The sequence below is a fragment of the Saimiri boliviensis genome, chromosome 3 (genome assembly GCF_048565385.1).
Source record: "Saimiri boliviensis isolate mSaiBol1 chromosome 3, mSaiBol1.pri, whole genome shotgun sequence".
NCBI lineage: Eukaryota > Metazoa > Chordata > Mammalia > Primates > Cebidae > Saimiri > Saimiri boliviensis.
In genome coordinates, this window is record NC_133451.1 from 577,780 (window position 1) to 603,818 (window position 26,039).

The 26,039-nt window shown below is 51.9% G+C and overlaps 1 protein-coding gene and 1 long non-coding RNA gene across 3 annotated transcripts; one reads left to right on the top strand and one right to left on the bottom strand.

Annotated features, from left to right (window-relative positions):
- Window positions 1–8,866: 8,866 nt before the first annotated feature.
- TMEM271 (transmembrane protein 271) lies at window positions 8,867–11,283 on the bottom strand. Its single transcript, XM_039468371.2, has one exon. The coding sequence runs from the start codon at window positions 11,032–11,034 to the stop codon at window positions 9,919–9,921; it is 1,116 nt and encodes a 371-aa protein (XP_039324305.2). The 5' UTR covers window positions 11,035–11,283; the 3' UTR covers window positions 8,867–9,918.
- A 723-nt stretch (window positions 11,284–12,006) lies between these two features.
- Window positions 12,007–24,334, top strand: LOC141583962 (uncharacterized). Of its 2 annotated transcripts, none has more exons than XR_012516780.1 (2): window positions 12,007–12,583; window positions 13,083–24,334. It is a non-coding gene; the product is annotated as an uncharacterized LOC141583962 (long non-coding RNA). The 2 variants fall into 2 exon arrangements; XR_012516781.1 differs by having other exon boundaries at window positions 13,875–24,334.
- Window positions 24,335–26,039: the final 1,705 nt, after the last annotated feature.

The window sequence follows — 26,039 nt, forward strand, 5'->3', positions numbered from 1 at the left end:
TGCATCTCACCCCCTGCATCTCGCCCCCTGCATCCCGCCCCCTGCAACTCACCCCTGCATCTCACCCCCTGCATCTCACCCCTGCATCTCATCCCCTGCATCTCATCCCCTGCATCTCACCCCTGCATCTCATCCCCTGCATCTCACCCCCTGCATCTCATTCCTGCATCTCATCTACTGCATCCCACCCCCTGCAACTCACACCTGCATCTCACCCCTGCATCTCATCCCCTGCATCTCACCCCCTGCATCCCAACTCCTGCAACTCACCCCTGCATCTCACCCCTGCATCTCACCGCCTGCATCCTACCCCCTGCATTTCACCCCCTGCAACTCACTCCTGTATCTCACCCCCTGCATCTCATCCCCTGCATTCCACCCCCTGCATCTCATCCCGTGCATCTCACCCCTGCATCTCATCCCCTGCATCTCACTCCCTGCATCCCAACCCCTGCAACTCACCCCTGCATCTCACCCCTGCATCTCACCCCCTGCACCTCATTCCTGCTTCTCATCTCCTGCATCCCACCCCCTGCATCCCACCCACTGCAACTCACACCTGCATCTCACCCCTGCATCTCATCCCCTGCATCTCACTCCCTGCATCCCAACCCCTGCAACTCACCCCTGCATCTCATCCCTGCATCTCACCCCTGCATCTCATTCCTGCATCTCACTGCCTGCATCCTACCCCCTGCATCCACTCCCTGCAACTCACCCCTGCATCTCACCCCCTGCATTCCACCCCCTGCATCTCACCCCTGCATCTCATCCCCTGCATCCCACCCCCTGCATCCCACCCTCTGAATCTCACCTCCTGCATCTCACACCCTGCATCTCACCCCCTGCATCTAACCTCCTGTATCTCACCCCCTGCATCTCATCCTCTGGATCTCATCCCCTGCATCTCACCCCCTGCATCTAACCTCCTGTATCTCATCCCCTGCATCTCACCCCCTGCATCTCACCCCCTGCATCTCACCCCCTGCATCTTACCCCCTGCATCTCATCCCCTGCATCTCACCCCCTGCATATCACCCCTGCCTCTCACCCCCTGCATCTCACCCCTGCATCTCACCCCCTGCATCTCATCCCCTGCATCTCACCCCTGCATCTCACCCCCTGCATCTCACCCCTGCATCTCACCCCTGCATCTCATCCCCTGCATCTCACCCCTGCATCTCACCCCCTGCATCTCATCCCCTGCATCTCACCTCCTGCATCTCACCCCCTGCATCTCACCCCCTGCATCTCATCCCCTGCATCTCACCTCCTGCATCTCACCCCCTGCATCTCATCCTCTGCATCTCATCCCCTGCATCTCACCCCCTGCATCTCACCCCTGAATCTCACCCCTGCATCTCACCCCCTTCATCTCACCCCTGCATCTCATCCCCTGCATCTCACCCCTGCATCTCACCCCCTACATCTCACCCCTGCATCTCACCCCCTTCACCTCATCCCCTGCATCTCACCCCCTTCACCTCATCCCCTGCATCTCACCCCCTGCATCTCACCCCTGCATCTCACCCCCTTCACCTCATCCCCTGCATCTCACCCCCTTCACCTCATCCCCTGCATCTCACCCCCTGCATCTCACCCCTGCATCTCACCCCTGCATCTCACCTCCTGTATCCATCCTCTGAATCCTACAACATGTATCCACCACCTTCATCTTTCCAGGTACATCCTAGCACCTGTGTCCCATCATGTACATCCTATTCCTACATCCTATGACCTGCATATCATGTGCATGACTAGTTCTGCTGATGGAAGTTTAAGAGGATTCTAGTCCTGCCTTCAGAAGCTTAGGGGCTGATCAGGGGCCAGACTGGAAGCTCAGCCACTTCTCCCTCTCAGGGAGTGGCTGGTCTGGTTGCTACAGGCTTCTGTGCAGGTGAATGTGTGCACATGAGGACCAGACGATTCCATGGGGAGGTGACTCTCAGGCCTTACTTTGAATAAAATGTTGGTGTTTTCCAGATAAAAAGGCAGGAAAGGGTGCCGTGTGTGGAGTGGACACCCTAGGAGGGCTTAGAGGCTGGACATGGTGCCCCGGCAGGTCTGGGAGCTGGAGGGCAGTGTATGGCTGAGGATGACCACAGCGAGGGCCCGTGGGTGATCCTGTCTGTGACCTGAGGGGCCTGGGGAGCGCTTGGTGGGCCCGGAGGACAGGGCCTCCTGCCTGCTGCGTCCTGCCCAGCACTGCTGGCACTCGGCAGTTCGTGGAGAAATACTCACAGGCCACCTGGCTGTCCCAGAGGAGAGGTTGCCTATGAGTATTTGGTGTTTGGTGTGAGGCTTTGCCACTCCTTGGGGAGACACTGGGCTGGCAACAGGCTGAAGATGCTGGCTTGCAGGCTCTGTGCTGTCTTCTGTCTTTCTGATTTATCTTTCCCAAGCTCCTGGGGAGCAGGTGACACGTGGTCCTTCCTCTGGGAGACCCCTGAGAAAGCATTTAATGCCCCTTTCCCGAGCTGCAGACCCAGGAGGTAGAGACAGGCACAGCTGTGTGGACCAGGCATTTACAGTGTCTGGAGGCTCCTCTGATAAAAAGGGCTGAGAATACAAAATGTACAGAAACACATGAGCAGGTGGGAACGAGGCAGGGCCTGTAGTCCTGCTTCCCCCAAGGGCCAGCTGTGTCTGCTGCAGGGTGGGGCTGAGAGGCCACAGGACCTGGACACCTGCTGGTGGCAAGTCCCTTCGCAGCTCTGTCTTCTCATCTATAAAGAGGGTAGCATTAGCCTTGTGAGGACGGACCGGGTGAACGGCATGAGCACCAGAGCCGTGGACTTGTCGGCTGCTGTTGTGGCTGCCTCTGCTCCATCACTCCCACAGGTCCTGCCTGCGCTGCTTGCGTTCCTTCTCCCCACCTCCCTGCATCCACCTCCAATCAGTCTCCTGCCTCCCCAGCCCATGCTGCCCTCCGTGGAGAAAGACACACGATCCCCTCCAAGTACCTCTGGCCTTGGCCTCAGCCTTAGCACTTTCCTGCTGTCCCTACCTGCCTGTCTGGTCCCATCCCGCAGCCCCTTGTCAGTTTCAGAAGGCCAGGCCCATTTCAGGGACCTCCTCTTCCACAGGGCCGTCCCCACCATACCCCTCAGGCCCCCCAACATTTGTCCGGGGACCACCAGCTTCACTGGTCACATGCATTTTCCTAGGTACCCACCAGGCAGGAGGCCCTTACCGCTTCCTCCCTGGGCCCCAGTTGCCCACAGCAAAGGCTGAAAAGTTGGCCTGAGGGCCCTCAAGGTTTACTTTCCTTCTTCAGAAAAAGCACAGCTCTTGAAGGTTAGGGTAACCTGATCTGATCTGAGTTCTATGAAAATGCGCCATCAAGAATGGAGATGAAGGCAGGGTGCAGTGGCTCACGCCTGAAATCCCAGCACTTTGGGAGGCTGAGGTGGGTGGATCACTTGAAGTCAGGAGTTTGAGACGAGCCTGACCAATGTGGCAAAACCCTGTCTTTATTAAAAATGCAAAAATTAGCTGGACATGATGGCGGGCACCTGTAATTCCAGCTACTCGGGAGGCTGAGGCTGGAGAATCGCTTGAACACAGGAGGCGGAGGTTGTGATGAGCAGAGATCATGCCACTGCACTCCAGCCTGGGCAACAGAGGGAAACTTTGTCTCAAAAGAAAAATGGAGATGAAGAAAGGATCAGGCAATGACGTTCAGACCGTGTAAAAGGGAAATCGCAAACGTGGTGGGGCAGTGGCAGGTGCACAGAAGCTGAACCAGGCCCTGGAGGATGGGAGGAGGGCGGTGGGGGGCACAGCCCTCCAGATGCCATTAGAAGTGTGGGCTGGGGCCTCCCAGGAGCTGCCAACTCTGTGGGGGGCAAAGAGCCCCCCTGCCTTCGGTGTTCCCAGGCAGTCTGGCCGCTTGCTACTGTATAGTCCTCCAGAAACAGGACGATGACCACACAGGTGGGAATGAAGGATTGTTTTTGTGGAGTACGTTGTATTTTAAAACAGATTTTATTGATCCAAAAAAGTTACATTCTGTCGAGGATCAATAGCAGATAAAAGGCAAAATGTAGATGATATCAGCTAAAGCCTCTCCAAGTGAAATCCACGTGAATAGGTGGCTTCCCTGGCAAAGTGGAGGTTTTAAGAAGCTGCTATGGACCAGGTTCCATCATAGAGCCCTCAAGATTTCTGCTGCCATCCCAAGAAGTCCTCAGGAGAATCCACCTGTGGGGACATAATGATATTTGCACACTCATTTCCTACATTATTTTCTTCTTCCGTTCTGTTGCTGTTTTTCTATTACATGCTGGAAGGCAGCAAGTTAAGCAAAGGCACCGGGCCACTGAGAAACCGAACCAGGTGCCATCAGGCCACTGCCTCTGCCTCATTTGAAAAGGCAGGTACAGAAGCACACAAACAGCATATACTTTTTTAAATCTCGGAACTCAGTTTTCTTAAGGTTTCTGCCTTTTGGAAATTTTCTCTCGTATGTTAGTGAGAAAAATAATGATTTGGGGTAATGATGACTTTGAGGGCACTGAAGGACACCACGCCACTCAGCAAAGAGCTGGGCCTGAGGGTGACACGGAGTGCTGGCCTGGTCAGCACCAGAGTCCAGCATAGCGGTGCCTGAGCACCATGGACCGGCCTCAGGACCTAGAAACTCCTCCTAGCCTCTCTGCATCCTCCACCCACTGCTCACCTGAACTCCAGCGCCCTCCCTGAACTGCTCCATCATGCTGTGCTGGCCCACAGGTGATGGCTGCACCACTAGCCTGCTACCACAGGGACATGACAGAGCATTCAGGGAACCTGCACACAGCTTAGCACTGACAGGGAGCCCTCCCAGGGACATGCTCCTTTAGCGCTTATGCCAGTCCACAGCCAGGCCACAATGCCCTGGACAGGTTCCTCCTGCATCCTGGATGCTCCGGCCGGGCCACTGGCCTGGCCCTCAGATACTACCCAGAAGGCCATGTGTGTCCATGTACAAGTGTGCAGCCATGTGTGGATGTGCAGGTGTACTGTGTGTGCATGTGCACACATGTGAGCACATATTTATATATACATACATCCACATGTACAGGAATGCACCCATGTATATGTGTGTAGGTGTACTCTGTGTGTGCATGTGTGTGAACATGTGTTCATATATATATGTATGCATACATGCACATGCACGAGTGTGCACCTATCTGTGTATGTGCAGGTGTACTGTGTGTTTGCATGTGTGTGAGCACATGTTGATATATACATGCATGCATGCATGCACATGCACAAGCATGCACCTATCTGTGTATGTGCAAGTATACGGTGTGTGTTCATGTGTGTGAGCACCTGTTGATATATACATGTATGCATACATGCACATGCACGAGTGTGCACCTGTGTATGTGCAAGTGTAAGGTGTGTGTGCATGTGTGTGAGCACGTGTTCATATATACACATAGGATACATGTACACGCACAAGCATGCACCCGTGTGTGTGTATATACATTCATGGCTTCCTCCTGAACTGCATCAGGACACCAACGAGGAGTAAAAATTTTCATCACCTTCAGTTTGATTTTCACAACAAACGAGCGTCTGACCAATTTTTAGAGTTAAATGATTGTTTAATTGAATTTTCAGTCAAAAATCTCCGTTGTGTGGTTCAAATTCATGTCACCAAGGGCAGAGCACCTGCTCTGACCAAGGAAAGGTGTTCAACCTCAGATATCTGAGGCCCTGGGAGCTCCATTCATTGATCCTAAAACGCATGGCTTGCTTGGTGACCATGCTGCCCATTCTGCACACGACATCATGTGTTGCCTCCGCTAAGTTATCCCTTAAAGTCAACACCTAGCCAGCCACATGAGCTGCGAGCTCCTACTGCTGAGCCAAATCATAGCTTTGTGTTTAAAACAGTAACTTACAAACTCAGCATTTTGCCATGTAAAAATGCTAAAATTTGTTTAATTCTTTATCTCATCGTCATAATAAACTCTTCGCAGGGAAGCAGAATAAGACTCATTTTTAGAAAGGTCCAAGAATTGGCCGGGCACAGTGGCTCATGCCTGTAATCTCAGCACTTTGGGAGGCTGAGGTGGTTGGATCACCTGAGGTCAGAAGTTTGAGACCAGCCTGGCCAACATGATGAAACCCTGTCTCTACTAAAAATACAAAATTAGTTGGGCGTGGTGGTGGGTGCCTGCAACCCCAGCTACTCAGGAGGCTGAGGGAGGAGAATCGCTTGAATCCAGGAGGCAGAGGTTGTGGTGAGCCAAGATCATGCCACTGCACTCCAGTCTGGGCAACAAGAGTGAGACTCTGTCTAAACAGAGAGAGAGAGAGAGAGAGAGAGAGAAAGAGAGAGAGAGAAAGGTTCAAGAACTGGAATTATTTTGCAAGTAGCACAAAGAACCCACTCTCAACCATTAACTTCAAGTTTTAAAAAGGCAGGATGAACATGCATGAAATTGCTGTTGTGAGCTGGATAACCTCAGCATTCAGCGCTACAGCAGTAACCACTAAGTCAGTGGTAACTAGGAAGGCTGATGTCTTCATGATGGTCCACTCATTTCCCTGAGAATTGATCTTTGGGGCAATTTGAGTTTAGGAGTACATGGGATTCTATTTCCTCTGGTAAACTTTAAAAAAATCAAACCTAGGTATTCCACATCAGTACATGAACACCTATGACAATGGAGCTAAGAATAGTCCTGGAGCTAGGGACACTCAATCTTAAAACAACTCATCTAACTTTCTGGTCACATGGAAAAGGCCAGTTTGCCCCAGCTGGATCTTTGTGTACTCCTGGATTTTCCTGCTACCCAGGCCAGAGAGGTGCACACGGGGACAGGAGGGTGTGCACACAGGGACAGGACAGGTGTGCATGCAGTGACAGGAGTGTGAGCACACAGTGACAGGAGGGTGTGCATTCAGAGACGGGAGTGTGAGCACAGTGACAGGAGGGTGTGCAAACAGGGACAGGACAGGTGTGCACGCAGTGACAGGAGTGTGAGCGCACAGTGACAGGAGGGTGTGCATGCAGGGACAGGACAGGTGTGCATGCAGGGACAGGATGGGTGTGCACGCAGTGACAGGATGGTGAGCAGTGACAGGAGGTTGTGCATGCAGTGCAAGGCGGGTGTGCACTCAGGGACAGAAGAGTGTGCACGCAGGGACAGGAGGTTGTGCAAGCAGGGACAGGAGTGTGAGCACACAATGACAGGAGGGTGTGCATGCAGGGACAGGACAGGTGTGCATGCAGTGACAGGAGTGTGAGCACACAGTGACAGGAGGGTGAGTGCACAGTGACAGGAGGTTGTGCATGCAGGGACAGGATGGGTGTGCACGCAGTGACAGGATGGTGAGCACACAGTGACAGGAGGTTGTGCATGCAGGGCAAGGTGGGTGTGCATGCAGGGACAGGAGGGTGTGCAAGCAGGGACAGGATGGGTGTGCACGCAGTGACAGGACGATGAGAATGCAGTGACAGGAGGTTGTGCATGCAGGACAAGGGGGGTGTGCACACAGTGACAGGGTATGCACATAGGAATGGGAGGGTGTGCATGTGGTGACAGGTGGGTGTGCAAGCAGGGACAGGAGGGTGTGCCCAAGGGCATAGGAGGGTGTGCCACCTGCTCCTGGCTGTGGCCTCTGCCCCCAACTATGTTCTGCCTTCTGTTTTGTCCCAAGAAACACCTGACACTTTAGAGAGGTCACTGATCTTGATCACAAATTTGAAAGACTCATAAGGCATCTAACATTTTAAGGTGTACAAAACAATTAAGACTAAACACCTTGGAAAACAAAAAGCACACAGGAGGTTTGACTTTTTGCATCTGTGCTGCCCATGCATTTGCTCCTGCCAGGGCAGTACCTGGCAGCCTTCTGTAGAGAGTCACCAAGTGCCCACCCCCAGGGAGACCCACCTGGCTGCCCCTGCTGTGTAGTTCTGGAAGGCTGGCCTTGCAGCTACCTGAGAGGCCTCTGCTTAGGAAGCAGGAAGCCCCTGGCTATGCCGTGCTGATTGGATGCAGGCAGACAGAGGGAAGGATCTTAAAAGTCACACTGCGCTGCCAGTGATCACAGTTTTGCTTAGGTTGGTGACTGCTGGGCTGGTTGTCCTGAGGCAGGAGAGGACTGGGCTGTGAGGACAACAGGGACCAATCAGGTCATGTCCTCTGTCTGGCTGGACCTCCATTCTCACTCTTCCACTCAGGGATGCCTATTACGGGCCAGTATCTGAAGAGGCCTGAGGGTGAAAACCTAGGAAACTGGCTGTGAGTGATTCTTTGTCCTCCAGCAGCATCCACTTAGCAAGGAGAGGACACTGGCCTGAGCTTCGCAGTGACTGAGCAGGCATCAGCAGGGACAGGCTTGCCAGCTCTGGAGATCAGCCCCCTGAATGGTGACAGGTCTCACTTCTCATCATGGAAATGGAGCTGGAGCCTCCTCCCTTTTGTGGCCTCTGCAGCAGCAGGGCAGCCCAGCCAGGGGCCAGCTGGGACGGGCCTTGGTCACCAGGGATACAGGGAGCTCTGGCTTTGGGCAACTAGGGGCTGAGGAGAGGCCTCACTCCAGAGCCTGTATCTGAAAACTATGCTCCATCCTTAAATTTGGCTACCTTTTCACAGCTATAGGTAGACTTCTGTACACAATACAGATATTACACGTAGTTTCTGTAGCTTCTCTCTCCCAACTGCTCTGAACTGGCACCCCGCAGAGCACGCACCGGCTGCCTCTGCTCCCCCAGCCGGAGGTACACATCTTTTCCACCAGGCTGTGGCTCTGCTCCCAGCTGCTCAGGGTCAGCATGTGGGATCACCTTTTCCCAAGACTTGGAGCTGGCCTGGCTCCCAGCCAACCCCTCAGACAGACGGAAACACACTCCACCAGCATATGGAACTCATTTCATATCGTGTGAAAATACACACAAGCATGTCTTGATCATTTAAAAGTATGACCTTCACATCAATTAAGGCTATTATGGGGTATATTTTAAATGAAATGCTATCATACTCAAAATTACCAGATTAATGAGTTAACAGGAAAATTATCTATGCCAGAAAAACTATGACTGATTTTCCAAAATAGGATTAGATTGTTCATATGTATTAACCAAAAATAAGCTCTGCCTTGCAGTCGAAACCACACAACCAGTTTCCAAAAAGAGAACTGCACGGGACGTGGCATCAGTGTGTGCACACATAGAAAGTTAGCTTCAGAAAGAGGTTGGATCAAGTCAACTAGCTAGCAGAATACAACTGTTCAAACAACTCAACATTTGTCCGACCAAATGCAACCATTTCCCCCCTATGCTGACGTGTGTGTAGACATTCTCTAATTCCAATTCGATGCATAATCTCCAATAACATAGCAATTAATTTAATAAAGGAACTCACCAATTTTAAATTGCAATAAATTTACCAAACATTTTCACTGTTTATGGAGAGCTTTACAGTAAGAAAGTATCAACAAAAGCAGGCACATCCGTGTACAAAGTGTTGCTGTTGGGTGTTTTCACTTCTTCTTTCCTGAATTACCGGCTGCTTTGCGTCTCTGTCCTGTCGGCGGCGCGCTCTTCCTCCGCGGGAAGTCGCCGTCCCGGGGCGGGCGCTCGCTCCGTCCCCCTCGCCTCGGACCACCAGGCAGAGCCGCCCCAGGGTTTGGACTTGCCAAGAAAAGTGCGGTCGGGCCAGTCAAGCCCAAACATTTATTGTAAACTTGGAAATGGAATCCAGATATGAACGACACAGATAAGAAGAGAAACCTCCCCGATACAGAAATGGTCACACCAGGGACCCCCTCCTGTGGTCACGGAGCCCCGCAGAGGGGCCACGTGGAAGAGGCGGCGCCCCTGAGGCCTGGCCCAGGCCCCCGCCCCCGCCGCCGGTCCTCCCTCGCCGCGGGGGGTCCTGAGCGGGGCGCAGAGTGGGGGTCCGTCCCGCGGGCTCAGCAGGCCGCCCGGCTGGTCTCCCAGGGCCGCGGCGTCTCGCAGGGCGGCCGGCAGCAGTAGGGGTAGGAGGCGTTGAGGTCGGGGTCCGAGGGCGCGTACCCCGGCAGCTCCACCGACGGGTGCCCCCCGCAGCGCACCTCCGCGCCCGCCTCGTCCAGCGCGTGGAGGACGCCCACGTTGATGAAGGAGACCGCGTGGTGCGCCGCGAAGCCCGCGCAGTCCCCGGGGGCGACCAGGTCCGAGTCCTCCGGGGACAGGATGGAGGCCTCGCTCGGCCGCGGCTGCAGCCGCCGCCCACGCCGGCCCCGCCGGCCCCGGCGCGCCCGAGAGGCGGGCGTCTGCGCGCGGAGCCCGGAGCCACCGCGGGGCCGCGCCAGGGCCCGGCCTCCCCTCCGCCGTCCGCGCCGACCGCGCCGGGCCTGAGACGACCGGTAGTTCTTGACCAGCAGGAGGCTGAGCAGGCCCAGCAGGCACTCGAGCGAGTTGAAGACGGTGGAGAGCACCAGGCCGCGCTGGTAGTCCTTGAGCTGCCGGCACTTGGCGGACGTGGCGCTGTCCAGGGTGCTGCGGGAGCGCTGGGCGCCGGGGGCCGAACCCGGGGCCGCGCCGGGTGGGGCCGAGCCGGACGCCCGCGGGGGCAGGCAGTAGTGCGAGTACTTGCGCTCCACCAGCGACACCGTGTCGCCGTCGATCACCGCGCCCGCGAAGGCGCTGAGGACCCCGAGCATGAAGACCAGGACGCCGAGCAGGAGCAGGTTCTGGCTGCTCACCGGGCCCGGGGCCCCGGCCGCGGCCCCCGGCTCGCCCGGCGCGGCCTCGGCAGCTCCCGCGGAGGCCGCGGGGACCCCCAGACCCGGGCCCGGCTCCGGCCCCGTGAGGGGCGCGTCCCGGGGCCCGCAGCAGAGCAGGGCGGCGCCGAGCAGCGAGAGGCCGGCGGCCAGCAGCAGCCCCGAGTAGAAGGCGCCGGCGGCGGCCCCCAGGCGGAACGGCTCCCCGCGCAGCTCCGAGCCCAGCGAGAAGCACTTGAGGCCGACGGCGGCGGCGCTGAGCGCGCAGGCGAGCAGGAGGCAGGAGGAGAGCGCGGCGCAGGCCCCGCGGACGCTCCACTTCATCCTCCGCGCCCGAGCCGGCCCGCACCCCGCGCGCCCGCCGCCGCCCGCCGCCGCCCCCGCCGCCTGCGCCTCCTCCCGGCGCCGCGCGGCCGGACCGCCGGCCTCCTCCTCATCCTCCCGCGTCCTCCCGGGCCCGCGCCGCCGCCGCCGGAGCCCGCATCCTCCGCCTCCCGCCGCCGCCGCCGCGACCCCGCGCCGGGAACGGATGCGGCGCCGAGGACCGCAGGGCGCGCGCGCCCCCTCCCCAGCCCGCGGCGCCCCTCCCAGGACGCTCCCCCCCGCCCCCCACCCCGGCTGCCGCCCGGCGCGCCTAGCCCTGGCGCCGCCCTTCCCCGCCCCGGCAGCCCCCGCCGCCCCCGGGACGCCCCTCCGCCACCTCCTCCGGGACCGGGGCCCCAGGCCGCGTCTCTCCGCCCTCCTTCCCTATCCGCGCCCCTCTCCGGCGCGGGCCGCTGAGGGAACGCCGCCCTCCACCCCCAGCTCTCTCTCTCTCTCTTTCTCTCTCTTTCTTTCTCTCTCCCCTCCCCCCCCGGACCCCCTGGGCCCCACCCCCGGCGCTCCCCACCGCTCGGCGCCCCTGCGTCTGCGCTCCCCTGTCTCCCCTATCCGCTGGGTTTGGGCCGCACTTCCCACCCACCCGCCTGTCAGCGGCCGGTGGAAGTTACGGGGGTGCAGGGAGCAGGGAGAGAGGAGCTCTTGTGCTATGGGGGAGTGGGTATGCGGGAGAGCCTGGGTTAAAGAAGGGGAAAGGGGGAGCCTGGGAGAGGAGAGAGGAAAGGAGGAGAGCTCGGGTGCTGGGGTTGGGGGAAGGAGCCCAGAGAGGGAGGGGGAGGGGCGGGTGCTGGCGGGGAAGGAGCCGGGGGGAGGGGGACAGGTGCTGGGGGGGAAGGAACCCAGGGGAGGGAGGGGGAGGAAAGCCCGGGTGCTGGGGGCGGAAGGAGCCCAGGGAGGAAGTGGGAGGAGGGCCTGGGTGCTTGTGGGTGCTTGGGGGAGAAGGAGCGGGTGGGGGGGGGACCGGGTGTTTGGCGGGGCGGGGGGAGGGGGAAGAGTTCAGGGCATGGGAGAGGGAGCCGGGTGCTGGGGGGGAGGAAGGAGCTCGGGGAGGGAGAGGGAGGAGTGAGCCAGGGAGGGGGTTGTCCAAGGGATGGGGACGGTCAGGGTCTCTGGGAAGTGCTGACGTGTGCCCGCGTGTGGTGTGTCGCTTGTGGGCGCGTGTGCGGTGTGTAGTGTGTTTCGTGTGTGGTGTGTGCATGTGCGTGTGCGCGCGCGTGTGTGCGGGTGGGCCGTGTGCGTGTGCGCGCGGTTCGGGATGAGCAGGGGCGCTGACTTTTAGGACTAGCCATTTGAACCAAGCTGGAGGTGACGTCTTAGGCAGAACCGTGGATGAGTCTCGTTTGGTTTTAGTCTACAAAGCGCTTCTGGATCAGACAGGAATTTTCCCCAGACGCGGGTGCACGTGAATTAATTCATCAGAAGGCGGTTCACGGCCTGAGTGAGGGGGACGAGGGCGGCGAATTCCTCCGCCTCATTCCTACCCTGACGATTCAAGGTGGGTGAGAGGAAGGCCGGGGTGGCTGGTGGGTGGGGTGGGAGAAGGTCACCTCACCGGCCTCTCTGGGCCCTCCTGCCTCTTCCTGAGAGGAGCTCGCCTCGGCCCCTTGGTTTGGGGGGGGTGGGGGCGTCTCCGGAAGGGCCTCGGCCCAGCAGCTGGGCCTGCACTCCTGGTCCCTTCCAGTTCGTTTCTGCTGCGGCGGCAGCGAGGCTGGGGAGCGGATGACTCACCCTCCTGGCTAATTGCAGCGTTAAATAACTTTGCGCCGGATTCGGTGGCTGCAGCCAGGGAACGCGCTCAGGGCGCGGGGGAGGTGCAGGTTCGCGCTGAGAACGCACCTCGGGCCCGGTCACCAACCTTAGCAAGTTCTGGCCTGTGGAGCCCTGGCCCAGAGCGCACAGCTTCAAGGCCCTGAAGGGCACGGCGTGGCCTGTGGTGCCCGGAGGACCCGGGCAGAGCCCCTAGAGGCCCTGTCTGAAGGAAGCGGCACCCACAGGTTTCAGGCAGTGCGGGCGCAGGCCCCTCGCCCACCTTCACGGAAACCATCTGCCCATGTGACTCTATGCGAAGGCCCTTCCTGCGCTCCCTGGACATGTGCGTGGGATTTACTTCAACGGCGATAGCTGCGAGGGGGACGAGCATGTTTCGCTGTATTTTTAGCAGACAGTGCAGATTTTAGAGCCTCGCGAACGGTCCTGCGTCCCTGCACGATGACTCGCCAGAGCAGTGGGAATAGTGACCCTTCCTTTGCATCGATGGTGCATAGGTTTTCAAAGGACAGTGTGTAAATCGGCTTGTATAATAATCGTGGCACCCACGCGCGCGAGCAGACTTACCATGAGCTGACTTCCACTGATTATTTCAGTTTCCAGGGAAACGAGGTTTGCAGCCACCTCCGGTGAGGGCGGAGCGGCCTCTCCATTCCCAATGCGGGAAGGCTGCTGCAGCCACAATGATTAGACTTTGAAGGAGGAAGCGAACTAATGGGGCCTCATCCTACCTCCTCCCTGAAGGTTGGGGGTGGAAAGATGGGGCTGTGCCCTCTGAGGGCAGGGAGAAACAGCTTGGAGGGGGTTCTGCCATCAGAAGTCCCATAGGAGGCAGGTCAGTCCTGCAGAATTTCTCCGGTCTGGCCTCTAGACGCCTCGATGCCTCCCCGGCCCCTCACTAGACGCCTCCACGCCACTGATGCCTGCTCCTGCCACGGGCCCTTTGCGCCTGGGGCTGCTGCAGCCTGGGTGTGTCGCCTCTCCACATCCCCACCCGGTGTCTGCCTTACATTTCACAGGTGCTTGCTTCACCCCACGCAGGAGTAACTCAGTTTTGTGGGATCCCACTGCCCTCCAGGTGCCGCTCCTAATGCTCCACACAGCTTTTCATTCAGTCCTTGCAGCATGCTAAGGTAGGCGGCCCCGCTGTCCTCACAGAGGCTTCCCAGGCAGGAGCCAGTGACTGGTGCACTGCCTCCCTGCCCCCTCCTGCCGGGGCAGACGGTCCTCCATAACAGCCAGGACTTCCCTGTGGTCCAGAGGTGTGTGTCCCTGCCAGACTGGGAGCTCAGTGCACTGCAGTCCTGTCCAGCTACCCCGCCGACCCCCACCCCATCAGGATCTGGCTTTGCCCCAGCTGTGTGGAATGAATGCATGAACAAATGAGTGGGTGGGTGGCTCAACTTGTGACAGGGCAGAAAAGTGCTGGTTCTGCTCAGAGGCGCTTGGGCCAGGTGAGGCAGGCCGCCAGGCAGGCAGACAGGCACCCCGTCTTCCTGTTGGGGGTGGGGAAGGGACTCTGTGAGGGTGGGCAAATGCCCCAGCAGCAGGAACATCAAGAGCAGAGGCCCTGGAGCAGGCGCACAGAAAAGTCCCCAGGTAGGAGGGGCAGAGTGAGGGCGCTACCATTGGGCGGCAGGTGCCCACCCAGAAGGGTCTTTGAGCCTTGCTGGGAAGTTCAGGCTTTACCCTGCAGATAAGGGATGAGGCCCTGCCTGGTGTGTCTGGAAGGAGCCCTGCCACTGGGGAGCAGGCGGGGTGGCTGCCCATCACCGTGCAATCACAGGTTTGCCTGCTCATCTCCCCTGCCGTCTCCCATCACTTCCTCACTCTCTGCAGATGGTCAGTGATGTTCCTGAGTGAGTGACATTGGGCTGGCAGAGAGGGAAGGGCGTCTGTGGCCCCAGTCATGCAGAGCTTCCTTGTACATTAGTCTGTTGAGCTCACGGAGACACTTCAACAGCCCTTGTCTCTCAGGGTTGGCCTCTGCACTTCAGCTGGGTTCTGACACTTAAAATCAGAAGTGGAATTGGAAACAGATGCAGGCACAGATAGAACGCTGATTCCATTGCTTTCTGGCAGAATCCCGTCCCCCAGGCCCACCTGTGAAACCTCCTCCTGACCCTTGACCCCACTCCATGAGGGGAACTCAGGAAGCTGCAGGCTTGTCTGGTGATTTTCGGGGCCCAGGGCTCAGGGTTCAGAGAGGGGCACCCACCTCAGAAAGAAGCACCACACTCATGAGAAATGACTTTGATAGGTTGTTGAGGAAAGAGGAGTTATTTTAAAAATCACAGACCCCATCGTGTGCCAGCACCTTCACACAGGGCACGTAGTCCCTGCGGCCACCTCTGTGCTGGGGCCACGTCTTGTCCTAATGACAAGGAACTGAAGCCCAGAGATGGTATCAAAAACACTCATGGGGTTTTTTCTGATTACAATAGCAATTGTGTTAATCCAAGAATATTTTTCCTATCAACTGTAAACCTTATTTTAATATTTACATATTTATGAGCATTTAAAATGCAGTCTCCTAGAATATTGACTTCAATTAATGTTGAAGTCAATATTAATTGAATTTGGCTGATTCTAATTATTTTTACTAATTTGTGTATCACTTCACTTTTTAGTACTTTGGTTTTTTGAGATGGAATCTTGCTGTCCCCCAGGCTGGAATGCAGTGCTGGGATCTCACCTCACTGCAACCTCCACCTCCTGGGTTCATGTGATTCTCCTGCTTCAGCCTCTCGAGTAGCTGGGACTACAGGCACCTGCCACCACACCTAGCTAATTTTTGTATTTTTTAGTAGTGACGGGGTTTCACATGTTGGCCAGGCTGGTCTCAAACTCCTGACTTCAGATGATCTGCCTGCCTCAGCCTCCCAAAGTGCTGGGATTACAGGCATGAGCCACCATGCCTGGCCTCTTTTTAGTACTTTTATCCTTTATCTTTTTAACTACCTAAATACCCAACATTTTAAATTATTAATATTTGCCCTCTCTTCTCTGAGAACAATCACCATTGATCTTCCACTGTCATAGCCACAGTGTGTGCCTCTCTGTAACTGTGCACAGCTGGTGATTTATTGAAAGAACTTACTTGGAAAACCACAGCCAGTGAGTTCTTGGAGACACAACAATGCACCTTAATTATTAGCTTAAAAGCTTTTGTCTTGTGAAATGTAATAGATCCACAGAAACATCATAAAGTATACATGTAATAGCCTAATGACTTATAAATGAATATCTGTATACTTCCCACCCAGAAAGCAAGAATATTGCAGAATTTGAGTACACAACCCACACAGCCTCCCTCCCACCAGAGCTTCTGCTGAGTTCATGGGAAATCACTTTCTTGCATTTTTTTATACTTTTATCACCTTGACATGCATCCCTAACCGTTCTAGTTTGATTTTGCCTGGTTTGTGAACTTTACATTAATGGAATCATATCTGGCTTCTTTCATTCAACTTTGTGTCTGTGAAATGTTTCCGTGTTGCGTGCAACGGTAGCTGATTCATCACTGGTTACTGGTTCACTGCATGAACATGACACAGTTTATTATCCACTTTGCTGCCGATGAACATTTGTTTCTAGTTTGGGAATATCATGAATAAATTGTGAACCTTCTTATTTGTGTGCCCTGATGTACTTGGACGTGTATTTTTCTGGTATGTACTTAGTGAAATTGCTGGCTCATGAGTATACCTATCTTCAGGTATTACTTTGTGTGCCTTTTATATTGAGATACAATTTATGTGCAATAGCAATCATTCATGTTAAGTGCACAACTCAGTGAGTTTAGACAACTGTACACCTTGGTATGAGTCACCACTGCCGAGGTCACCCAGCACTGTCCCAACTCTCTCCCAGTTCCCTTTGCAGGCATCCTCTCCCTCCATTCTGGACACAGGCAACTGTGACCTGCCTTCTTAATACAGAATTTCAGAGACATAGACTCATACAGTGCAGAGTCGTTCATGTCTGGCTTCCTTCAGCGGGCAAAATGCTTGGAGACTTTTCCATGTTGCTGCATGAATCAATGGATCGCTTGTTTTCGTCGCTGAATAGAATTCCATCAACATTTGTTTACTCATCCATGAATTGATGGACATTTGGTGTTTTTCCATCTGAGATTGATATGAATAATGCCGCCATTGTCATTCAAGGACAAGTCTTCTGTGAACACCTGTTTTCACTTCTCCTGGGTACATCCTCAGAAGTAGTATTGCTGGATTGTATCAAAAGTTAATATTTAACTTTCAAGAAACTGACAGACTGTTTTCCAGCATGGCTGCACCATTTTGCATTCCCAGACTAACGTGTGAAGCTCCTGACGCCCCACGCCCTCACCAGCCCAGGCTGTTGTCAGTCTTAACCATGCTGACCATTCTGGTGGGCTTTCAGTGGTATCTCACTGTGTTTTAATTTGCATTACATTGACGACTAATAGTGTTGAGCCTTTCATGTATCTTTAGTAACGAGTCTATTCAAATCCTTTGCCAATTTTTTAAAAGTTGGGTTGTCTTCTTGTAATTGAGTAATAAGAATTCCTTACATGTTCTGGACGTAAGTTACTTATCGGATAAATGTTTTGCAAGTATTCTCTCCGAGGCTTTGACCTACCTTCTCATTGTCTTATCAACATCTTGTAAAAAGCAAAACTTTTCCATTTTGATGACATCCAATTATTACTTTTTTCTTTTGTGTTTTTTGTGTGCTGTGTAGGAAATAATTGTCAAACCAATATTACGAATATTTTCTTGTCTTTCAGAAGTTTTATGGTGGTAGCCCTTAAGTATACATCTGTGATCCACTGGAATTAATTTTTGCATGTGGTGTGATGTAATAGTCAAGGTTTTTGTTTTTGCACATGGATATCCACTTTTTCCAGTACCAAAATTTGAAAATAATCACCATTATCATTTTACCTTGGCGCTTTTATTGAAAATCAGTTGACTGGAAAATGGGGATTGATCTCTAGGCTCTCAGATCTGACCCATTGATTTATGTATCTTTTTTTTTTTTCTGTGAAGTCTCACTCTTCTTGCTCAGGCTGAAGTGCAGTGGCACAATCTCGGCTCACTGCAACCTCCACCTCCCGGGTTTAAGCAATTCTCCTGTCTTAGCCTCCTGAGTAGCTGGGATTACAGGCACATGCCACCATGCCCGGCTACTTTTTTGTGTTTTTAGTAGAAACGGGGTTTCACCATGTTAATCAGGCTGGTCTTGAACTCCTGACCTTGCGGTCCGCCCACCTTGGCCCCCCAGAGTGCTGGGATTACAGGCGTGAGCCACCGCGCCCGCCATGTCTGTTCTTATTCGAACACCACAGTATCGCAAACAACTGGATTGTTGTAGCTCCATAGTGAATACTGGAATCAGGTAATGTAAGTCTTCCAACATTTTTCCTCTTTTTCAAAATAATTTGCCTATTTTAAGTCCTCTGCATTTCCATACAGATTTTAGACTCCGCTTGTCAATTTCTGCCAGAAGATGTCTGTCAGGATTTTGATTGAGATTCTATTGAACATATACCTTACTTTGGGGATAAATAGTATGTTAGCAATATTGAATCTTCTACATTTATTTAGTCTTCATTAATTTATCTCCTCAATATTTTGTAGTTTTCAGTGCCCAGGCTTTGTGCACATTTTGTTAAATTTTCCTATAAGGATTTCATTTTTTAATATGTTTTATTTTGTAAGTGTTACTTTAAAGAAATAAGACACCCTCGTTATTTTTTTTTTTCTGTGTGTGCTTTTTTCTTTTTTCTTTTTTATAGAGACGAGGTCTCACCATATTGTCCAGGCTGGTCTTGAACTCCTGGGCTCAAGCAACCCTCCCACTTCAGCTTCCCAAAGTGCTGGGATTACAGGCAGGAGACACCACGCCCAGCCAGATACCCTCACTAGATTTTTGTGTCTATTCTTATTTCTTTAGAGTAAAATTTACTTTAATAAATGTTACTATATACATATATAGCATTAATATAAAATTGTTTGTTACTAGTACATATAAATACAATTAACTTTTTAGATTGCCCTCTTACTCTGTGACCTTGCTGAATTCACTAATTCTAGCAGCTGCTTTTGTAAAAATCTTCTATGTAACATTTTTCTACATAGAAAATCATGCCACAGGTAAATAGAACCCATTTTACTGCTTCCTTTTCAACTGGCATGTTTTTTTTCTTGCTTTATTGCGTTGGCTAGGTCGTCATGCATAATAGTGAATAGAAATAATGAGAGTAGGCCGGGTGTGGTGGCTCAAGCCTGTAATCCCAGCACTTTGGGAGGCTGAGGCAGGTGAACCACCTGAGGTCAGGAGTTCAAGACCAGCCTGGCCAACATGTTGAAACCCTACCTCTACTAAAAATACAAAAATTAGCCAGGCATGGTGACAGTGCCTGTAATCCCAGGTACTTGGGAGGCTGAGGCAGGAGAATCACTTGAACCCAGGAGGCAGAGGTTGCAGTGAGCTGAGATCGTGCACTATACTCCAGCCTGGGTAATAATAGCGAGACTCTATCTCAAAAAAAAAAAAAAAAAAAAAAGAATCCCTTTTTCTTCATTTTTATCTATAGGATCTGTAACAAAGTCCCCTCTTTCATTTCTGATATTGGTAATTCATGGGGTTTTTGTTTTGTTTTGTTTGCTTTTTGAGACAGAGTCTTGCTCTGTCACCAGGCTGGAGTGCAATGGTGCAATCACGTCTCGCTGCAGCCTCTGCCTCCCAGGTTCAAGTGATTCTCCTGTCTCACTCAGCCTCCCAAGTAGCTGGGATTACAGGTGCCTGCCACCACACCCAGCTAATTTTTGTATTTTTAGTAGAGATGGGGTTTCACCATGTTGGCCAGGATGGTCTTGATCTTTCTTTGACCTTGTGATGCGCCCGCCTCGGCCTCCCAAAGTGCTGGGATTACAGGCATGAGCCACTGCGCCTGGCCTCGTGTGTTCTCTTTTTTCTAAATTTGGCTACAGATTTATCAGTGTTATTGATCATTTCAGAACATTAGCTTTGGGTTTCATTCATATCTATATTGTGTTTTCTGCTCTTTGATTGATTTCTGCTCTTTGAGTTATTATTTCCTTTTTCTGCCTTCTTTGGCTTTAGTTTTTCCTTCTTTTCCTAGTTCTGATTTGGGACCTTTCTTATTTTCTTATATAATTTTTAATGCTATAAATTTTGCTTTAAACATTTCCTGAATTATATTCCACAATTTTCCTTATGTTATGTTTTCACTATTATTCTGGTAAAAATATTTTCTAGTGATATTTGTGATTTCTTCTTTGACCCTTTGGTGTTCAGAGGCGAGTTAATTTCTAGACATTTGCGGTCCTTTCTGGATGAGTTGTTGCTGCAGATTTCTAATTTATTACTGTTGTGGTCTGGAAACACTCTGTAAGATGTCGATCTTTTGAAGTCTGTTGAGACAAGCATGTGGTCTGTCTTGATGAATGTCTCACATACGGCGAAAAGAGTGTGTGTTCTGGAGTTGTTGGTGATTATGTTCCCTAAATGTCAAGTTCAGTTCGTAGTGTCGTTTGAATCTTCCGTATACCTTTTTCTTTTTGTCTACTTGTTCTATTACTGAGAATAGCATGTTAAATCTCCAGCTTTGATCATAGATTGTCTATTTTCCCTTTGGTTTTATTAGATTCTGTTTATGTATTTTGGCATACTGTTATTAGATGTGTAGATGTTTGTAATTGTATATCCCTATTGTACTGAACACGAACTATCTTTTTTTGTCTCTTAATACTCATTCTATTGAAGAACAATTTGTGTGCGATTGATACAGTACTACAGGCCATGTGCAGTGGCTCGTGCCTGTAATCCCAGCACTTTGAGAAGCTGAGGCAGGAGAAATGCTTGAGGCCAGGAGTTTGAGACCAGCCTGGGCAACATAGTGAGACCATCTCTACCAAAAAAAAAAAAAAAAAAAAAAAAGTTTAGGAAATCAGCCAAGCACAATGATATGTGCCTGTAGTTCTACATAGAAGGCTGCAGCAGGAGGCTCGCTTGAAGAGTTGGAGGTTGCAGTGAACTCTGATCACACCACTGCACTCCAGGCTAGATGACAGAGCAAGGCCCTGTCTTACACACACACACACACACAGACACACACACACACACCCTCAGCAATGACAGCTTTCTTAGCTAGCTGTTTGCATGGTATATAATCTTGAAGACAACATAAGGCTGGTTCTTGCTTTCCTAAGTCAGTCTGACCATTTGTGCCGTTTGCTTGGGGTGCTTCATTTATGTTTGATGCAATTATTTAAATGGTTGTAGGTACATGCTAGTCTCTGTCTCATCTATGTTTTGTTCCTCAGTTTATTCTTTCTTGCCTTTTATTCATTCATTAATGTTATATTTTCTTTGGACACATTTGTCTTCCTTCATTAGTGGAAGTAAATTTCCATATCATTATTTTATGCATTAATACCAAGCTGCACTGTTTGTTCAAATTTACACTCATGTCCCTTTCTTAATTGCCTTTTTCAATCTTTTAACTTTTGTTTTTTAAAATTTTATGTCTCTCTAAATTTTCTGGTTATATCCATTCCATCTCCTTCAACATATTCTAAACGGTGGGCAGCAAGCATGCCCATAGGCATGGCGCAGAGGAGAAAGCCGGCTTCGTGAGAGGCAGGAGGAGGCTCAGCCCTGCTGCCTGGCCCCGCACCTGCTCCTCCAGCAGCTCGAATCCGTTTCTTACCATCTAGTCTTCACCCTCAGCAACCCAGTTGGAGCCACTCAAGACCCATGAGCCAAACGGATGGCCATCATTACTTTGAACAAGACGGTCTTGCGATTCCAGGTCAAAGCCACCTGCTGCCCTCAGAGGAACGACTCCCCCCAAATCCAGATTCCACCATGCATGGCCATCAAACATGAGGCCATCTGGGGATGCGTCATGGGGACTGGGTGAATATAAGTCACATTTCTAGCTACCTTTGGAAAACCTTTCTGTGTTTGATGAGAGGTGCTACCCAGCTTCTGGACTTGGAGTTTGGAATTCGGTTTCTAGCTGCCCTGAAACATGCTTGGAACACAGGCTTGGAAGACAGAGCAGCAAGGAAGCAGCATCTCAGCGTCACAGCCTGCGCAGAGGGCAGTGTTTGGCGGCTTCCGAGGCCAACTTCTCAGCAGAGGATCCCTGTGCTGAGGCCACAGTGCCCAGAGGTGCTGGGTGGGGTGGGGATATGGTAACTGGGAAACAGCCCTGAGCCGAGTTCCTGCCCCTCCCAGCCGGGTAGTGAGGATTCAGGAGTTTGCAGAGCTCTGCCTGACGCCGTGCTCAGGCGTGGTCTGGGCAGCGTCTTTACATCATCAGCAAAGGCATCTGGGCTTTCTCCTGTTGGCCCTGGTGGCTCCCTCCATCATCCCTCCACGCATGGGTCCATCTTTTGTCATGTGTCTACGCTGTCTACATCGGGCTGGGGACACGCAGGCCTGACCGAGCGTGGTGAGATCTAGAATTTACGCCTCATTCAGCGAATGTTCTTTTAGATTCTTGTTCAACATTTATTTGGTAAGAAGTGGGTAAAAGTTTCCACTGATGAAGACCTTACACTTCCTCGGTAACCTTATGTGCTCGCTGTCCTTTTGCTCACACCTTTGAGCTTTTCTCGCTGTTCAAGTCAGCGTCCTCTGGAGGGACAGGGCTGAGAGCGTAGACGCATCTGAGAAGGGGGTTTCTGAGGGGAACTGACTCACACGATCACAAGGTGACGTCCCACGATCGGCCGTCTGCAAGCTGAGGCGCCAGGAAGCCAGTCCCAGGCCCCAGACCTCAGCAGCGGGGACGCCGACAGCAGCTGTGTCTGTGGCCGAAGCCCCGAGAGCCCCCGACAAACCACCGGGGTGAGTCCAAGAGCCCCACAGCTGAAGAACCTGGAGTCCGAGGCCGGAGAGCAGGAAGCATCCCACACAGGAGGGAGACGGAGGCCGGAAGGCTCAGCCAGTCCAGCCCTTCCACGTGCCTCTGCCTGCTCCACCCCGGCCGCGCCGGCGGCTGGTGAGACGGTGCCCACCCAGACGGAGCGGGGGTCTGCCTCTCCCAGTCCACTGCCTCAAATGGTGATCTCCTTTGGCAGCACCTCACAGACACACCCAGGATCGGTGCTGTGCATCCTTCAATCCAGTCAAGTTTGGGTTGGATGATGACACTCAGTATTAGTATTAACCGTCACACTCCCCAACTCAAAAAAGCAAAGAAAGAAACAAAATCCCCCAAAACACAACTATTTCTCAAGAGTGTTTGTGAGCTGTGCAGAACTGCCTAGGGCTGCAAGGGTACAGTGGTTTCTAGGCACACAGCACCTCCGGAGAAAATTTACATCACCTTTTCTCCTGCCACGCTTCCCTCCCAGCCTCATGAAGGTGGGGCTCCTGCTCCCGACCAGACCCCACTGTTCAGTCTTCCAAGCACCTCCTTTCTGGACCTCCCTCAGGTCCCCCGTAATCCAGGGCAGCTCAGCTCTGTCCCCCCAGCTCCAGTCTTCAAGCTTCAGCAGCTCCTTCCAGCATCTCTAGGCCATCAGACACCACCTTAGAAAGTTTTGGGGGTATTTTTAAAATGGATTTGTCTTTTATGAGTTCAAGTTCAAACTAAGGTAGTCAATTTACTCACTAGTTTTTCTATTTCTGTGGAACAAATTTCACCATTTCAGTAACTTAAAACAACACAAATGCGTTCCCTCCCACCCTCTCTTCCTCCCTTCCTTTTTCTTTCTTTCCTAACAGAGTTTCACTCTGATCGCCCTGGCTGGAGTGCAGTGGCACAATCTCAGCTCACTGCAACCTCTGCCTCCCAGATTCAAGCGATTCTCCTGCCTCAGCCTCCCAAGTAGCTGGGATTACAGGTGCCAGCCACCATGCCTGGTTGATTTTGCATTTTTAGTAGAGACGGGGTTTCATCATGTTGGCCAGGCTGGTCTCAAACTCCTGACCTCAGGTGATCCACCCACCTCAGCCTCCCAAATTGCTGGATTTCCAGGCATAAGCCACTGTCCCTGGCCCTCTTTCCACTTTCTTTGGGGTCAGCTGGGTCCTCTGCTTCTTGCATTGCCGGCTGAAATCAAGCCATCACCCACATCTCTGATCTCATCTGAGGCGTGAGGGTCTCTTCAGGGTCGTTCTGGTTGTCGATTTGTCAACAATCAGTTGTAGGGCTGAGGCCCTCACCCCCACCCCCTCAGAAGTCACCACCCTTCCCCAGCGGCCCATGTGTGTCAGTGTGTGTCCTTCCTGCTTCTGCTTCTGCTCTTTCAGGACTCACCTGATAAGGCCAAGACCACCAGAGGAGCCCAGGAGCCGGTGTGTGCTGGAGTCGGCTGGCACTGGCTCCCGGAGTGGATTGCTACACTGCCAGGAGCTTTGCAGGCCAGTTATTAGATGCAGACATTGCTGAAAATTAAATGATATGTACTTGCAATAAATAAAGCTTACTTAAAACATAGGAAATAAATATTTGAAGCCATCACTTTCTAATTATTTTTCTACATTTTTCATCACCTACGCACTTGAGGTCACTGATGTCAGTTGTAGCCGTAGGGGTAAAAGCTGTAATGGGTTTCCACGATCTCTTCCCAGTGCTGTGCTCAGTGACTTCATGTGTGGCTCCAAGTCGGCCATGATGGGGGCATTTACACCACAGAAATTGGCAAACGCTACAAATGCAGTTTTGTTTGTTGTTTTATTGACTGCCTAGATTGAATAAAATTATGGGAAAATATGAGTAATGTAGATTAAAGTTAAACATGTGTTGCAGCTGTAACCATTACATTGTGAAGAGTACCAAAAATTATGGAAATGTTCTTCTAGCATTAGAAAACTATCCTCTGATTCAGAAGAGGCACTCATGTCATTGATGAAGTGACATTCCAATGCCTTTTTTATTTCAATTCTCTTTCACTCATTAACATAAATGAAAATATGAACCACATTCGACTCAGAGCTGCACTGTTCATTAATAATGTGAGCAAGTTCTCTGCTGGCTCAGATGATAATCAGGTATTTGTTCAGAGCCTAATTTTGTGACACCATTGTTGGTGATAGAATTATAAAAACGGAGGGTGGGTCAGGCACAGTGGCTCATGGCTGTAATCCTGGGACTTTGGGAGGCCAAGGTTGTTAGATCACTTGAGGTCAGGTGTTTGAGACCGGCCTGGCCAACATGGCAAAACCCCTTTTCTACTAAAAATACAAAAATTGCCGGGCGTGGTGGCTCACGCCTGTAATCCCAGCACTTTGGGAGGCTGAGGCGGGTGGATCACGAGGTCGAGAGATCAAGACCATGCTGGTCAACATGGTGAAACCCCGTCTCTGCTAAAAATACAAAAATTAGCTGGGCATGGTGGCGCACGCCTGTAGTCCGAGCTACTAGGGAGGCTGAGGCAGGAGAATTTCCTGAACCCAGGAGGCGGAGGTTGCGGTGAGCCAAGATTGCGCCATTGCACTCCAGCCTGGGTAACAAGAGCGAAACTCCATCTCAAAAAAAAAAAAAAAAACAAAAAAACAAAAATTAGCCAGGTGCGGTGGTGCACACCTGCAATCCAAGCTACTTGAGAGGCTGAGGCAGGAGAATCACTTGAATCCAGGTGCCAGAGGTTGCAGTGAGCTGAGATTGTACCACTGCAATCCAGCCTTGGTGAAGAGCAAGACTCCATCTCAAAAAAACCGAAAAACTGAGCGTGGATTGTGTAAGAAATAGCAAGTCACACTGGAGCGAGAGGTACAAAACAAAAATGATAAATATTTTGGCTTAAAATATATGTTATTTCTAAAATTATATGAAGAATTTAGTAATGGGAATTTTTATGTTAACTCAGTAGCATGAATTTTAATAACATAAAATTATTTTTCAAATTTTCAATATAAATGAAAATATGAACTGCATTCAACTCAGAGCTGCACAGTTCATAAATGTGAGCAAGTTCTCTGCGGGCTCAGATGATAATGAGGCATTTGTTCAGAGCCTAATTTTGTGACACGGTTGTTGGTTATAGAATTATAAAAACTGAGGGTGGGCCAGGTGCAGTGACTCATGGCCCTAAACTACCAAGAAAACAGATTATGTTTTTCAGGTGTGATTATGGTTAAAAAAAAAAAAAAAAGACACAGAAAAGAATCCTGGTGCCCTTCACTCACACACTTGCTTATTGACTTGTTAC

Bases quoted from the DNA above. Each gene is read 5' to 3' on its own strand.
- TMEM271 (XM_039468371.2), bottom strand. From the start codon at position 11,034: ATGAAGTGGAGCGTCCGCGGGGCCTGCGCCGCGCTCTCCTCCTGCCTC.